A 16,883-nucleotide genomic window follows, 5' to 3' on the forward strand; every position below is an offset into this window, starting at 1 on the left:
GGATGTATCCCCGACAAGCCCCCGAGTGCTTCATAGTCGAATGTAGCAGTCTTCGAGTAGTCTTGAGATATTCGTCGAGTAGTCTTGGTGCTCTTCGAGTACTTTGTCAGGCTGAATCTTTCAATGTTTCTCAAAGATGCCATGAGGCTATGGTGTGCTCAAAGTCTTGATCAACATGATTTTGTAGTCTTCGTGTATGGAGGGCGGCGAAAGTCGCACTCCATATGGAGTAGCCCCCGAGCCTTAGGTTGAATCGTAGAATCAGGCTGAGGGTCAAAATCTTGAATCTTCCTCTTTTGACTTGAAAAAATCGATTGTTGGGTGTAGCTTATCAGCCCCCGAGCCTTGGATTGATTGAATAATCAACCCGAGGGTCTTGAATCTTCACTCAGGTCATCATTCGAGTAGTCTTGTGGCGTCCAGCCCCCGTGCTTATGCGCCAGGTAAGTCGTTGGAGCCACGTCGAGTGGGTTTGTGGCGTCCAGCTCCCGAGCCTGGGAGCTAGCTGAGCCACTGGAGATATTCCGAGTACTGATTGGTGCTTAGCCCCCAAGTTCGGGAACTAGCCTGTGCCGTTGGAGGCATGCTTAGTGGGCGTTGCGACGAGCGTCGTCGCCAAAGCTTGACCTGAAAGAAAAAATGCGTACATTATGTAGCATATTTGTAGGATTTTGAAAATGCTGAAATTTATTCAGTGATCAGTATGAAAGTTGTGTCATGCTCTTATTCCGGTCATACTCTTCCCGAGTAGTTAGCCTGTTACGCTTAGGCTCTCAGTCTCTGGGTAGCCGTTGCCGCTGCGTGTGTGAGATCGTCCTCGTATACGCGTATGGGCTTAGGCGTGACAGATGTGCCTGAGGCTTTCACGAGTTAAGGCGTGTTCTGCTCGAGAAGAGTAGTGACCTTAAGAGAAGACAAAAGTGAGAGAAGTCGCTGCTGCGACAAGAAAGAGACTGCATGATTGCAAGTCAAGCTCTTGTTTCAGTCATACTCTTCCCGAGTAGTTAGCCTGTTACGCTTAGGCTCTCAGTCTTTGGGTAGCCGTTGCCGTTGCGTGTGTGAGATTGGCCTCGTATACGCGTATGGGCTTAGGCGTGACAGATGCGCCTGAGGCTTTCACGAGTTAAGGCGTGTACTACTCGAGAAGAGTAGTGACCTCAAGAGAAGATAAGGAAAATTCGCTGTTGCGATAAAAAGGGAGCGCGGTAGCGCAAAAGAGTTTGCTGCCCTACGGCGAATAGAGCGCGCGTTGCGCGCAAGAGTTTCCGGCGAGTAGAGCGCATGTTGTAAACGGAGAATAAGCCAGAAAATAATTTAGAAAAGTGACTTAGCTTGATTCGTGGATGATTGTTGACGAATCCGTGGTAGTCGTTGATGAAGCCGTAATGGTGGTCGACGAAGTCGACTAGTCGGAGGCGAGTTTGACTAGTTGTCGGTGATGCAAAGTTTGCCCCGACTATTTTTTAGTCGAGACGAGTTGAAGTCGTCGACGAGCTACCCATAGCTGATGGAGTGGTCGGCAAACTGATCGTGGTTGTCTTGATGTGGGTGAGGAGTAGTTCATTCCGTCTCGCCCGACCCAAGGTCCCGGGGTCGGATGCGCCCGACTCCTTGAGGGTGGAACTCCGCCTCGCCCGACCCTTGCTCCTGGGGTCGGAAGCGCCCGACCCCTTGAGGGTGGAACTCCGCCTCGCCCGACCCTTGGTCCCGGGGTCGGATGCGCCCGACCCCTTGAGGGTGGGACTCTGCCTCGCCCGACCCTTGCTCCCGGGTTGGATGCACCCGACCCCTTGCCGCAAGGCTTCGAATCACCCGACCCCCGGCTTAGAGGGTCGGACCAATCCAAGACCTCGAGACAAGGATGCGTTTTGAGCGTAGACCATGCTTGGCTGGAGTAGTCAGCGTGCTTACGACATAGTCGATGAAATCATCGGCGAGCCGCCCGTAGTCGTCGGCGAGCTTGCGATGTAGTCGGACTTTCGAGTTGTAGTCAAACTCAGAGTCGCTGTCGGACTTCGAGTCATAGTCGGACCCAGAGTCGTCGTCGGACTCCGAGCTGTAGTCGGACCCGGAGTCACCGTTGGAGTTCGAGTTCGAATCGCGGTGGAACCCGAGGTCGCCGTTGGAGTTGACGATCTGGCGCTGGAACGATCTGGCGCCATCTGCGATGCAGAGCTAGGATCCAAAAATGAAGGTTGCGCCGGATTCGATGAAGAAGGCGGGCCTGATGATGATCTTTGCCATTGAGTTCGCGCTGAGAAACTCGACAAGTCCCCCTACCTGGCGCGCCAGTTGTCGGTGTTTTAGACCGGCAACCCGCCTAGGGGTACCCTAGGTGGTCTTTTATGCGGTAAGGGTCGTCGAGAATTAAGGAATCAATGGTGACGCAAGGAACACGATTTAGACAGGTTCGGGCCGCTAGATCACGTAATACCCTACGTCCTGTGTGTTGGTTTGTATTGATGTATGTTCTGGTCCTGAGGGATCTATTTGAGGTATGATCTTGAGGTCTGACCTGCCGAGCTAGGTACCCCTACCCTCCTTTATATAGTCCAGGGGGCAGAGTACTAGTCGGATTACAAGGAGGAGTCCTAGTAGGAGTACTCGGGACTAATCCTAGTCGAATTACAGGGGAATCCTAGTAGGAGTCTGACTTCTTCCTTCCTTGCGGGTACTGGGGATGTATCCCCGACACGGACATAATCATCTGTAGCATATGCTACTCCATAAGTTAATATCTGAAATATTGCAGTAATCTTTTGCAGACTAGAAAGACCAAGTATACCGGTCGAGTTCTTTTTTTTGCACGAAATATTCATCGTGTTGTTCTACGGCATGTACAAACAGCGTACGCCTTATTCGAAACCTGCATGTCAAGAGTAATGAGACACATATATAATATGATTTTTTTTTGAAAAATGCTCCAAATAAATCTATTGTTTACATACCGTCATCTGAAATAACTATGTCCGTATGTAGGATCATCTGAAAAATAATCTTGGTGCCCTGCTTGTCTGTCTCACTGAAGTACTCGATGCCCTAGGATAGAACCGCTATGTTTTGTTTCGTTATCGGACTCATCCGCATTTACAGCCACATGAGTAACAAAGATCAAGAAATCATCATCGTCATCATCAGACGACAAATCCAGCACCAGTTGCATTGAAAGACTTCGCGACTCATAGCGAATCCGTCCACGGCACTCAGTACTCATAGCGGATCACCACCAGCACCTCAACGCTAGCGAGCTGGTCGTGGCGGCCGCGTAGGAGACGACGTCACGCGCGCGACGGGACTGGACGCCCGTGCCGCGGATCAGCACAAGCGCCCGACCTGATCGTGATGCAACTATGTATTTCAGCACAGGACGAGCTCGACGGCACAACCTGATCGTGATGCAACTATATATTTCAATAGAGGATGAGATCCACGGCAGCAACCTGATTGTGACGCCAGCGACGTGATCCGGAAGCGTCAGGCTCGATGGCGGTGGGGAGTTGGACGTGGCGCCGTTAAAAATATCTTCGGCAATGTGAGCTCCTGGCAGCGCCACTGGAGATCGCGAGAGGGAGGTGGGCAGGTGAGCAGCCCAACTAATGGCTCAATACGATGACATGAACTATTTTGAAATATTAAGGGTAGTTTTTAGCGTTCTGCTAGGGACTGATATATTTTTTTGGAAAAATTTTTACCATAACCCTCATTTTGAGGAAAAAATTTTTTGGAACTTTTGGGTTGCTGTAATATCCCGTCGTTTCTGTCTGTGTCACCGTAATAAACAACACAGAACGCCAACACCATCCTGGTCCGCCGAGCTAATGGCGACGCCCGTGCCTAAGCTAATGACGACGAGGAGGAGGAGGGCAGTGGTCGCCCCCCACCCCTGAATCTCCGTACCATGTCGGCACGTCGCGTCGCGTCGCGTCCTGGGGCCGGCTGACGCCGACGCCGAGCGCGGCGCGGGAGCGAATCGTCATGCACGACGGCACGAGCAGAAAAGGCCAGGGGCGACGCGCAGGGACCTGGCCGTGCCCCTCCAGGTGGCCGGTGGTGGTGCGCGCGTGTCACTGGCTCGCGGCTCAATTATTCCCAGCGTGGGTGACGCGACCCCGGTCTGCCGTGATTGGACGTGGAGGAACGCGTCTCGGCTCGCCTGACGTCGTCCAGCTTTCAGGTGCCGCCCGGGGCGCGGCGCCGCGCTGTCGAGCTTGCAGTGGCTCCGCCGTCGCTCTCGTTTTCTCCCTCTGCATTCTTCCTGCCGTCCTGAGCCACCGCGCTGCTTAAAAAAAAAAAAAAACTGGCGCTGCTGTCGTTCATGTTGCCAGGGTTTCTGATGAGCTACTCGCCTCTACTCAGACTGCCGTCAGCTTGTCTCTCAGAACGAAAGGGCAATCCATTCGGTTTGGTACAGCTCGATCGATGACGGATAACGTTTTCCTTGGACGCGTGTCCTGAAGTTCGCACCTGCCGTTTCAGGTGTGTTTGGTTTGACTCAGGGAACCATGCTTCTCGCCAGAGCCGGAAATACTCGGGCAATGGGCTTCTCCCTTGTGTGCTGCACGAGGTGTACTTACCACAGAGAAAGACTTTAACTCAGTCTCTCAGCTTTGTTGGAACTGGTTTACTTTAAAAATTTAGGTTGGATGTCAACCAGAAATGCCCTTCATCCTTAGCTGGAGGGAAAAGTTATCAAATGCCTCTCACTTGCTAATTTTTCCCGTTATCTATAAAAAGAAAAGGAAAGGAAAAAAAAAGATACCAGGGAACTATGCTCGTTTCGTGGAAAAAAATTTCGTGCAGCTCCATGCAGTCCGGCGCTTGATGGTTGCCACGTGTCTGTCCAGACGCTAGAGCTTCCTCTGGTTGTGGAAACCGCTCAGCTCGGCTCGCAGCTTTCTAGAAAGAGGATGGTTTTCTTCCTAGTCCAAGGACGGCGGTTGAGGCTTGCTCCAGCGCTACACGGCGGTCGGTAGGTGAACTTTGACGCGGAAGCTCGGCTCGCAGCTTCCTAGAAAGAGGATGGCTTTCTTCCTAGTCCATGGGCGGCGGTTGGGGCATGCTCTAGCGCTACGCGGTGGCCGGTGGGTGAACTTTGACACGATTCCGCCTCTTTCTAGGAAGCTGCAAGCTGAGCTGAGCGATTTCCACGGCCGGAGAAGCTCTAACATCTGATGCTTGGGATAGACACGCGGCAACTATCAAGCGTCAGACTGCACGGACGGAGGTTCGCAGCCCGACTGCACAACTTTTTTTTCCGTTTCGTAGCCCATTTGGTGAGAGTTGGTTTTGGGCCCCCAACCACTATCTAAGGCCCAAAAATGCGGATACAAAGGACTTCTCATTTCTCATCTACATTTGCGCGCAAGATTCCATTGACATAGGGTTGTGTACTCTTCTTTTCGAAGTAAAAACACCAATTAGCAGCATATAAAGACGGCAATTTGCCAGAGAGGCTTGCAAAACAATTGATAAAAATCTACTCAACACACTTCATCAAGTAGTTATAAATGGTCGGGCTGGAGAACACAGACAATAATCAAAAGGCTATCTTCCCTTGCTATAAAACCTGTAGTTATACTTGCAATACATTAACACGGCATCTCCAGTTTTTTCCTTTCCTTCTATTTTCCTTTAGCTACACCAAACAATGCATCAACCCATGTTACACACAAAGCCAAGAAAGGCAAAGAAGAGAAGCTCGAAAATGGAGGCAAGAAGAGATGCACAAGCGCGCGCATCGAAGTGTTTATTACAGTTCGACGGACTCGTAGGTGGCGGAGTAGTCCGGCATGCGGTGCAGGCACCGGAGCACGCTCTCGGCTGCCTGCTTGGTGGCGGCGTCGCCCTTGTGGAAGGCGCCCACCAGCAAGCTCGGCAGCGCCCGATCGCCGGTCACCTCCCTCACGCACCGCTCGCTGCCGTGCGCAAGGAACCTCTCCACCGCCCAGAAGCATCTCCGCGCCACCGTCCCGCCGTCGCCGGCACCCCGCCCGTCATCGCGGTGCTGCCGCAGCGCCCGCAGCACGTGCCGCGCCGCGTCGTGCTCCGCGAGCACGGCCACGCCGCTCGTCACGTCCACGGCGTCGTCCATGAGCGTGCACAGCGCGCCGAGCGCGGCCTCCACCACGCGCCCGCTCTCGTTGCTCTCCAGGACGCACAGGAGGCCCTCCACCGCGCCGGCCTCCACAAGGCAGAACGTCGTCGACGGGGAGCACACACCGCGGTGCACCGGGCAGACCCGGCTGTGCGCCGGTGGCCGCCGGTTGTCGTGCACCCGCCCGGCGGCATGCGCCTCGCGCAGGCGCTGCAGGATGTTCTTCTTCTTCGGGCGCCGCTCCTCGGCCGGGGGCTGGGAGAGGTTGTGCGTCTGGCTGCTGAGGTTCTCGAGCCCGACCGCAGCGAGCCGCTGCACCTCGTCGCTGCCCGCCGACCGCACCAGGAGATCAGTGAGCACCGACGTGAGGTTGTGATTCATGGCCGCCAGAAGCACGTCCGGGTCATACAGAGTCGTCGTTAGCCGGACGAGCGTGCCCACGAGGCCCTCCATGTACGCCTTCGCGTGGCGGCTTGCCCTCGTCTCGCCGCACTGCATCTCGTCTATCTTGGCCAGCGCGGTCGCCACGGCGCCCCGGTTCAGCAACGCGAGGTTCAGAGCAATGTGCTGGTACGGCAGCTTCGCCAGGAGCGTTGCCAACACGGCATGCCGCTCGGAGATCCGCCCATTCAGACCGATGCTCTTGACAAGCTTCCCTGGCTGCCCCGGGGCCTTACAGAGCTTCTCGGCAATGGTATGCCCCATATGCGGGGACAACGCGATGAGCAACCTCGTCGCGGCGATGCCAAGTGACTCTGACAGTGAACCCATGAGCTCAATCACAGTCTGGCTGCTGTCCTGCTCCTTCATGACTGAGACCACCGTGGCGAGAGGCTTGGGGAGCGCGGTGAGCGCAAGCAGCACGCGCACAATGCTGAGGTTGAGGGTGTCAGGCATGGAACACTTGAGCATGTGAGCGAAGTTGTACACCGAGTACTTGGACGTGATGACGTGGCCTTCCTTGTTGACAACGATGGCCTCAGGATCCAAGCCAGACTCAACAATGTTGGCTAGCACAGCGGCAGCCTCCGTCTTAGAGCCCATGGGTTCCTCATCAATCTTTCGGATGAAGAGCTCCTCGACCATGACTGGGACAGCACCAGCATCCACGAGCGTCTTGCCGTTGGGGTGGTGGGAGGAGATCTGGACCAGGACGTCGAGCGCTGCCTTGCGAATTGCTGTATTGCCACTGCGCACCATCTTGATGAGGATCTCTGATGCGCTCCCAGCAATGTTGATGGTCATCTCCTGTTTCTGAATTAGCTCCCCAAGGTAGCTCACCATTTCTATCTGCACATCTTCTGACCCTGTTTAGTATGTTCATGTCAGCCCATGGTAGAGTTAACTGTTAAGGTTTGATTTGAAAGGATACAGTCAATTTCCACAAGATTTAAAATGGAAAACAGAATGTGTCAACAATCACCAAAGAAAGATGTCTTAATTTTGCAACTTATCAAATAATCTGTGACTTTAGTTCAAACTTCAAATAACCAAAGGAAAACTCCCACTGTACTCAAATGGTTTCTTTTCAGAAATAGGATGCAAATTAAAGAAAATGTATGTACTGAAAGTTTTGAACTATTCATGGTTATGACAGGCCGAAAGTGGCATTTTCCACTCAAAGTTTCCCGAACTTGTAGTATTTGTTTGCTTATAACACACAAAAGAAAGTGATTTTTTCCTCTAGACAGGCTAAATCTTACCTTCAACTAGGTGCCTTTGCAAAGGATCCAAGTAGCCACTTTCAGCCATGTACTTGATATTCTTTGGTAATTTCTCTAGGTTCTTTAGGACCTCTCCAGCCTTCTCGGCAGCAATGGGATCATCCGAGCCGTTGAACTTCATTGTGGTGAGAATTAGTATGCTTCCAGCAGTTGAACCAATGTTCTCCAACAGTAACTCTGATTTCGAAAGCTCCACTAAGAAAGAGATAGCTGCATGCCTTTCATCAGTACTACTGCTAGAAAGCAGCTTTATCGTCCTTGAAACGGCTCTGGTTTTTGCAATGATTTCCTGTATGTATGAAAACAAATTTGAGTCAAATGCAAGATGATTAGGAGTTGAAAGTTGAAACTGCATTCCATCATCAGTTTCGGTACAATAATTGCATAACGATTTGCAAGATTGGGGAAAAGATCAAAGATGACAAATGTTGAAATATCTCAGACACACCTTTCCTGCATCGTCCTCAACCAACAGGCAGAGAAGGTCCAGGGAGTCACACCGAATAAGCGCATCCTTGTGGTCCAGAAGCCGCGCTAGGAACTTGGTGATGCCAATCTTGTGCATCTGATCCCTGTTCTTTCTCCTCAGCCTGGCCAGCACCTTCAGCTCATGTATGGCCTCAAGCACCATCGCCTCTGTGGTTGCCATAGAAAGTGCAGTACGTGCGATCCTGATCCGTGTCGCTTCATTCCTCATAATCCATTCTGCAATCGTGCTCTTCAGTGGAATATTGCTCCTTAGTGTCTTGCTCTGCATTGCGGTCTTTGTAACAGGACATATCACAGGTTCAGAGCTATCTGTAAACTTCTCAAAGTAATCCTCAATGGCTCTCCTGTCATAAGTCACACTACTCTCCGTTGTTACTGGATCTACCATGACCTTGTTTGTCAGCGGACAGAAGAAAGAATCATACAACGGCTCAACATATTCCGCGACTTCAGGGAGGGAACTGAAGGACTGGCCACCAAACTCATGTGACTCCTGGTACATCCCCTGCAAGAAGTCCACCAGCCTCGGCATGTCACTGTTGTGCAATGTTCTTCTCCTAGGTCTTTCCATGGACACAACCATCGACATATCACCCTCTGAGTAGCCATCACAGGAACGCTGATCATACAGATCGTGCCGGTTCCTGACAACCTGAAGGTGTCCACTGACTGCTGGCTCTGCAAACCTGCTGCTAGTAAACGTCGATACTGGTATCCTGCTGAGCTCATTGCTTATATTCTTTATGACATTATCCAAGTCCTCGGTTATGCCCAGGAGGTCGTCATCCATGAGCCGCTGCGCGGCGGCGCTGCACTTTGCGACGAGGTCCTTGGCGAGGTCGACATTGGCAGCCAGATACTCCATTACGTGCAGCGTGTTGGTCGGCGAATGCTGCGCCTTCTGCAGCTCCATTGTGCCCGGGGCTGCCGTATGGTGGAGGTGGCTGTCCACGTCCATGAAGTTCTCCTGCTCAACATCGATGGCTGCTGCCGACGACATGAGCTCGGAGATGGCTGCTAGCACGGACTCGGCGAGGGATGCCTTCCTGGCCTGCGCTTCGCTTCGCTGAACAAAGGGAAAGTTAAGTGTGAGTCACCCAAGCAGACGCATCCAAGCAACGATGAACTTTTGTTTTGGTATGGGAAAGGATAGTTCAGAGTTCAGACCAGAAAGTCGTAAAGAAGAAACCTACCAACTTTGTTCGCTACAAAAGTACAATTCTGCAATCTTAAGGTGATAGGGATCGATTCTAAACAATCCACTGGAGAATAGTATAATACACAGGGCTGGCCACTTTCCCCCAAATTCCCAGCTGTTACAGATTGGTTTCTTGCAACAACCAGCGTAAGACTATTTGACTGAAAAACAATAGCAGGCCAGTTTGTACGCTAGCTGCTGCCAGAATGGGAGATGGGAGGTAAACCAAAGTTTTCAATTCTCATGGTCCTGGAAGGAAAATCAAGAACACCTAAATAAATAGATTGGGGAAAAGACGACAAAACCAGCTCTATACAGTCTTGGATTGCAATTTGACAGGTTCGTCTGCCCCCGACACCTTCCAAACCCATCGAGGCTGTCCTAAATTTTCTGAATTGCAAACAGAGCCTTTCACTACGCCGGACCGAGCTCACACGGCACCTTCCCTCAGGAGGAACCTCAGGGTACAGGAAAGCACAGTACGAGCGGGAAAAACAGAGACAAGAACTGCAATCTTTGGAAATCACACCCCCAAAGCTCAGCTAATTTTCATGAGATCCTGCTAAGCCACTGAAATCACGACGAATTGCATCTGAATAAGCAGGCAAGTAGGCGGCGGCTCAGCAGCACGTACCTGCATCCAACCAAGAACTTGAAGGAACTGTGCTTCTTCTCCTCCCCCTCCCCCTTCTGCCTGCCTCCTCCCCCTGCGCTGACGGCGGCGCAGGCTAGTGATGCCCGGGGAGCATTATCCCCTCCCAGCTCACACCCACACCCAGTCACCCAGGCATGGCGCCCTCGTCGCCCAAGAACAGCACCGCACGCAACGGGACAGCCGAGGTAGAAAGGGCGGAGACCGGCGAGAGGCGAGGGATAATGGTGGGAGACCGCGCAGCTCGCAGACCCAGTCCAAGCAAGGTCACCGTCCCTCTCCCTCCTGTTTAGAGATTGGCAAATAAAGGCGCACCCTTTTTCTAATCACCCCAGCTCACACACTTGTTTATCCATGGGAACGGTACAAAGATGTTGACCTTTTTTGTTCCAGGGAACGACGGTGCTCCATCCGCCACGGATGAACCCCCAATTCGCCAGCGCTCGCTTGCAACGCACGCACGCCACGCCTCGCGCTCGCGCGAGTCAAGACCGTGCCAGCGGCCTAGCTGCTCAGGGATAGATTTCACGGCAAGTTTAGGTAAAGCTGGGTTACGGGCAAAGCTTTTTTTGATGGCTCTGCATTTGGAGGTGGAGCTGGAGCTCCGGGAGGGTATACTCCAACGGTTCATCAATGCAGATTGTTAGGACACAATCAATGGCAGGTGGGCCTAGGCAATTGCACTCTTCGATGGACGATCTTGGGCCTGTTTGGCAATCACGTGTTAAAGTTTAACACCCGTCACATCGGATGTTTGGATGCTAATTAGGAATATTAAACATAGGCTAATTACAAAACTAATTGCACAGATGGAGTGTAATTCGCGAGACGAATCTATTAAGCCTAATTAGTCCATAATTTGATAATGTGGTGCTACAGTAACCATTTTCTAATGATGGATTAATTAGGCTTAATAGATTCGTCTCGCGAATTAGCACATGGTTTTGCAATTAGTTTTATAATTAGCTCATGTTTAATTCTCTTAATTACCATCCGAACATCCGATGTGACACTATTAAAGTTTAACACCTCGTATCCAAACACCCCCTTAGACTAGAGTAGGCTCACGTGCGAGGTTTTGGGAACCAGAAAAGGCCGGTCTGGATTCTCTCGCAGCCAATGGGTTTTTTTAATCTTTCATGGATATGCAGGTTACTGATCCCAACTGTAGGTGCATTAATTAGCGAATGTGCTTACAGTTAAGTTAAGTCCCACAAAAAGTGCACTTTTATTTTTACCCTAAGTCAAATCATCTCACCTCTAACCAAATTTATATAAAATTATATCAATATTTTTTATGTCTAACAAGTTTCATTAGATTCAGTATGAACTATATTTTCATACACATTTACATACTTAGTGTTATAAATATTGATAATCTTCATTGTAAACTCGGTCAAATCTAAAATAGTTTGACTTAGAAAAAAATAAAATGACAATGTTCACTGGACATTGGGAGTATGTTCTTATATGGGAACCAAACATCCTCAAGAGAAAAAAAAGAGTCCAATTCAAAAAAAAAATACCTCTCCAAATTTCAAATAGTAAGCGAACTGTTTCTGCGGCCCTTTTGTATGCACATTGTTCTTTTTCTCTTTTGAACCGAAAGTAGACCTGAGCATTTTAAGCCCAACCCGACCCGAGCCCGATGGATTTTGGCCTGCCCACGCCATCTACCTAGCCGAGTGTGGTTAGCGAAAATCAAGCTTGAAAAAAAATCAGGCTAACCCAAACAATTAATTTCATTTATTTTTCAACTAAAAAGAATGGGCAGCCCTAGCTCGACTCAACATTACCACGGGCTGTTTGTAGGCACAAATTTTCGACATGAAATGAATCGGCTTTTTATCGGACCAGCCCGAGTCCAACCCGGACCGAAAGTATGATTGACGTTGAAGGAAAGGCTACATGAGACAAAATTATGGCAGCATAGTAGCGCTTGAGTTGTCACTCGGTCGGTCTGGTTTATGAGTCCTTGGATATTACGCTTCGAGCCCCTTTTGTTTTGCTCTCCATTTGCCTCATCATAAAGGCATGGCGCTATCACGCTATGTGTTTGTATAAATGTGATGTACATGGAAAAAAAGTTTTCCGAACAAGCTTTGTACAAAATTTATTGAACGAGTCGCTCTAAGAAAATTAGAGGACCTGCATCTTACTGGCAACAGAAAGAAAAACAAAAAACTAGAGAGAAGTACGATGATACGGTCTGAAGCTTATCCAGGCAGAGTACGGATGGGCTGACTTTCTTCACGGATGAGGATGAGGTAGCGTGCACAGAGCCTCGATTTGGTTGGTACGACTCGGTGCAGGATCACTCATTCATTCTTAATCCGCGTGATTAGGCTAAAAGAAAGCCGCTGATTAGAATCATTCCAACTCGAGTGGCCAGATGGCGATGGCTACCCAGCTGCTAGCTGAGCATATAGGGACAGCTCGATTAGTGCCAAGAAGAGGGTTTTCCACGCAGCTGTCTCTGTAGCATCAATGCATCATTGATTGAGCAGGCCGGGTTGGGTCTGGGCGCCTGGCATCGTGGTATTCGTTGCCCTCGCTCTCAGAATGTTTGACGTTCTGGGCCCAGAATGAGTTGTTGTACGTATGCTACTGCTCCGTAGTGTCTGTATGCATGCGTTTTGCTTTGGTTTGGACCAATATTCCTGGCGTTTAGAGTTGAAGAACCTTGCTTACTTCGAAAAACAGTTGTAACCTTGGAGTGGACTAGCCACTACCGCAACTCCCAAGGGCACCCGACCCGCAACGGGAAAGAGAAGAGGAGAGAGGAAGACAAGCGGGTCCCACCCATGTGCAGGAAACACCTTCGCACCCATTTTCTCCTTGCTCGCTCGGGGAGATGAGCGCAGCGTCGAGCAAGCGCGGAGGCGAGCAAGCTCGGAGGTGGGTGGCGGTGGCCAGCGCAGGTGCGGGCCCATGCGGCCGGAGTTCATGGAGGAGGACGCGGGGCGCCGGGTCTCGGGGACATTGGAGCTACTGAGGGTCGAGGCCGCCGGAGCCCGCGGCCAGGAGCGGCCTCCGGAGCTCGCGTCCGCCACGGCAGCGGCGCGGCCACCTGCGCGCGCGAAGGACAACTGCGAGGCTTGAGCTCCACGGCCGGCGGCGAGGTCGGGCGGAGCAAGCGGAGCTCCGCGGGCGCGCGAAGACCAACGAGGTGGAGCCATGGACGGCGGCGAGGCCGGGCGGCGCAGGCGGAGCTCACGGGCGTGCGAAGGCCAGCGCGGGTGGAGCCGTTGACGGCGGCGAGTTCAAGCCCCACGGACGGTGCCGGCGCTGGCGGCATGGCCAAGCTCCGTGGGCTGGAGCGTCCGCGGGCGCAGAGACTGAGGCGAGGGGGCGCCGGCGGTGGGCGCAAGGCAGGGGTAAAGCCATGGTGCGGGCGGCACCGAGGCGCTCCCGCGGCTGAGGACCGCGACGGGAGGTGAGAGACTGAGAGGATAGGGTTGGGGCCCACAGTAATTTAGAAACTTGTGCTATAGTGAGATCATCTATAGTAGTTGTTTATCCTACGTGGACACTGTTACAGAGGGTATCGCTTCGAGCTGGTGAGCAAATTAGCTGACGCCACCGGCATGGCAGAGTCCTCCTGTGAACTCCATGCACCGACCGACCGGCTTGGCATGGTACCCTGCCCGAAACGTACTGGTAGTAGTACTACCACGCCGCTGCGGACCTTGCTGTCCATAAACCGTGTAGAGCTAGAATTAGAAGACGACGGGAACTCGTGTACCTACCAACAATACCATTGCTCGCAGAGTCGCACTGTCGCAGGCAATCGATCGAATCGACCTAGCTTCTGTGGGCTCGGCAGGCAAACGTACGTGTGAGCAGGTCAGGTCTTCAGCAACATTCAGCAAGGACGTGAGGAACTTGAAGCTCGCGAGGGAGGGGAGGTAAAGTACAAGAGCAAACAGTGTGTCTTTACTCTTTACCTCAAGTTGTGAAGTTGATCTACTCTACAGTCTCTACTACGAGCTTAGTAAAGTAACCAAGTAATGTTACGGTCGAATTTGGTTTGGAATCCCAAGACTCTTGCGTGCTCTTTTCCTAGTACAATGAACATGCAGAGCACCTGCCAGTACTTCATCGGTTAGAAAAGCGATCTTGTTCGTTTTACAAAAAAACGTTTCAAAGAAAGTGATGCTTTGCATAATCCTTTAAAAAAAATCGAGATCAAATACTACCGACACCAGGATGCGCAAGGCAAACAGCCCCGTAGGCCGTAGGCGACGGCGAGGACGCCGGGACGCGCCCCCCGAGGGCCGAGGCCCTTGGCCTGTTTCGGCGTCGGACGCAGCCAGCAAGGCGCTGCACCAGCGCGCACTCGTCGCTGCCCCGAGCTGCCGAGCAAACCGAATGCTTTGCCTTTGCGGGCGTGGCGAGAGACCCGGGAGACCTTTTTCAGTTGTCGCGCGAGACGAAAACGAAACGGCTCGGGACCTAGCGCCAGGGGAGAGAGGGGCTCCATTCCATGAAGCCAGCCCGCACGCCCCGCCGCGCTACCTGCCAACGGCCGAGAGCGAGCGATCATGGGGTCCCGAGTGGAGGGACCGCACGCGCGCGGGTGGCTCGGCTCCATCGCTGACTCGCTGTCGAATCCGGCGGGACGGACTCGGGTCGGGAGGACGAAGAGCAACGGCAGCTGATTTCATTTTGCATCACCGAGACACACAAGTAATAGGATAAGTGTTTTTTTTTCGGACCGGGTGATCATCCAAGGAACATACTAGAGGATTCTATAATCTATAAGGCCCCGTTTGGATCATTGGAATTGAATTCTATCATAATAATTATAATTTAGACACAAATTAATTAAGCTAATATAATTGTATGTGGAATATAGTTGTATATTATAGTTGGTGATATGGGAGAGATACTTATATGTTGCACTTCTACTATAGAGAAGCGAGTCTAAGAGCGTGCTATAAGAATTGAATTCCATTCTAATAACCATAATCTATAGAATCAATTTCCATCTCCCACCCCATGAATTTAAGATAGGCTTATATCTAAACTTTGGAAAGTTGTGGAATGCCACATTCCAACATAAATTAGCCTACTCCATTAAATAGATTCCAATTCCTTCGTACCAAACGGAGCCTAAGGGACAAATGGAAGGAGAAAAACATACACGTACGGCAGTTGCCGAATCAATGTCTCGACTCTCGAGCTTATCATGTACGGACGGGGCAGACTTTCTCCCCGAATGAGGGACTTATCAGTTATGAAATATTATTTTTTTCTCACAATAAATCAGCCGTTTCAGCTTTTCAGCCGACTTATAAGTCCAGCCGAACAGGTTGGTACGACCCAGCACGGAATCACTCGTTCTTAATCCGATTGATTAGTTGAAAGAAAGCCGCTACTTTGTGATTAGAATCATTCCAACTCGAGTGGCCAGATGGCGACGCCTAGCTAGCTGAGTATATAGGGACAGTGTGATTGTATTAGCGCTAGGGAACGTCTCTCCATGATTGCTGCTGCTGAGGTGTGACATCATGGGCATGGGTAAGAAGAAGAGTAGCGAGGGTTTCCATTCCATTCAGCAGCTGTCTCCGTAGCATTTAATCGGGCAGGCAGCTGCGTTGGGCCTATGCGTGGCGTTGCTACCTGTAGTAGTAGTCACAGCGCTCGTACAGGTGCGAAAGAGATCGCCTTGATGGAATTGAATCCGGATGGCACCTTTTTACCACATTTTAAGTTGAATACAAATACGAATTCGGATGTTCTCGAATACGAATACAAAATGAATAAGGTAACATTTACCTATGTTGTTTATTGATGATTTTTTAATAACAAAATCATTATACAAGTGGAGAGTAAAGTATGAGTATGTAACAAGTACACGCAAAGATCGCTCATGAAAATATTACATTAATTAATAATTATTTAAAATAGTGCACTTAATAAAAAAATTAATCTACGGATAAATATATATATTTCAATAAATATAAAAATTTATCAATGAATAATAAAAAATTTATAAATTTTTTTATTAATAAATATATAAACTAGAGTATTTATTAAATGTAATATTCATATATATTATTATTAAATTTTATGGCATTGGTCACTAAAATTAGAGATAAATTTTAAATAGTTCTATAGATACAACATTAGTATAATAAAAATAATATCATTAATTATTAGTTATAAAGATAACCTTCAAATAGTTTCAATGATATACGGTCATTATTAATATTCAAATTAACATCATTCATTATTAGTTATAGAGATAATTAATAGTTTCATATGGTCGGATAAAGATAGTGTCGGATATTGTCGAATATGAATGTGGAATCAGATAGAGAGAAAATCAAGAAAAAGAATTCGGACATTTTAGTATCATATTAATTCGAATACGAATACAGGTATGCATATTGTCGTTTTAGCGGTTGCAAATGTCAATTTTTTACATTTCCATTTGTGCTCGTTCGTTCGCATGCAGCATGCAGCAGAGGCAAGAGGGTGAGGGGAATGTTTGGCGCTTTGGGCGACAGGTTCACATGTGTAGTAGCGGTCAACTTGTGCTCGTTGCTGTATACAGACTACAGCAGTGTACTCTGTTTTCGATCAACACCATATGTCCATATGTAGTCTTCGAACTTCTCTTTGCAGAGTCAAGTACCGTCATACTCCGAAGCCCATCTCGGAATCGGCCAGCACGCGTTCGTTTCCTTGCGGCCTGTTCGCTTCAGCTTATTCAGCCGG

The 16,883-nt window shown here is 50.1% G+C and overlaps 1 protein-coding gene across 1 annotated transcript; it reads right to left on the reverse strand.

Annotated features, from left to right (window-relative positions):
* Window positions 1-5,533: 5,533 nt before the first annotated feature.
* LOC101771084 (putative U-box domain-containing protein 42) lies at window positions 5,534-10,532 on the reverse strand. Its single transcript, XM_004965170.4, has 4 exons — window positions 10,140-10,532; window positions 8,267-9,373; window positions 7,798-8,107; window positions 5,534-7,401 (listed from the first exon to the last, which is right to left on the reverse strand). Exons 1-4 carry the CDS (start codon window positions 10,143-10,145, stop codon window positions 5,750-5,752), a joined length of 3,075 nt encoding a protein of 1,024 aa, XP_004965227.1. The 5' UTR covers window positions 10,146-10,532; the 3' UTR covers window positions 5,534-5,749.
* Between the last annotated feature and the right edge of the window lie 6,351 nt (window positions 10,533-16,883).

Source organism: Setaria italica, chromosome IV (assembly GCF_000263155.2).
Source record: "Setaria italica strain Yugu1 chromosome IV, Setaria_italica_v2.0, whole genome shotgun sequence".
In the NCBI taxonomy this organism is placed as follows: Eukaryota; Viridiplantae; Streptophyta; class Magnoliopsida; order Poales; family Poaceae; genus Setaria; species Setaria italica.

Coding starts and splice junctions, on each gene's coding strand:
- LOC101771084 (XM_004965170.4), bottom strand. Junction 8,108..8,266: donor TTGAGGACGATGCAGGAAAG/GTGTGTCTGAGA, acceptor TCATACATACAG/GAAATCATTGCAAAAACCAG. Junction 7,402..7,797: donor GCAAAGGCACCTAGTTGAAG/GTAAGATTTAGC, acceptor CATACTAAACAG/GGTCAGAAGATGTGCAGATA.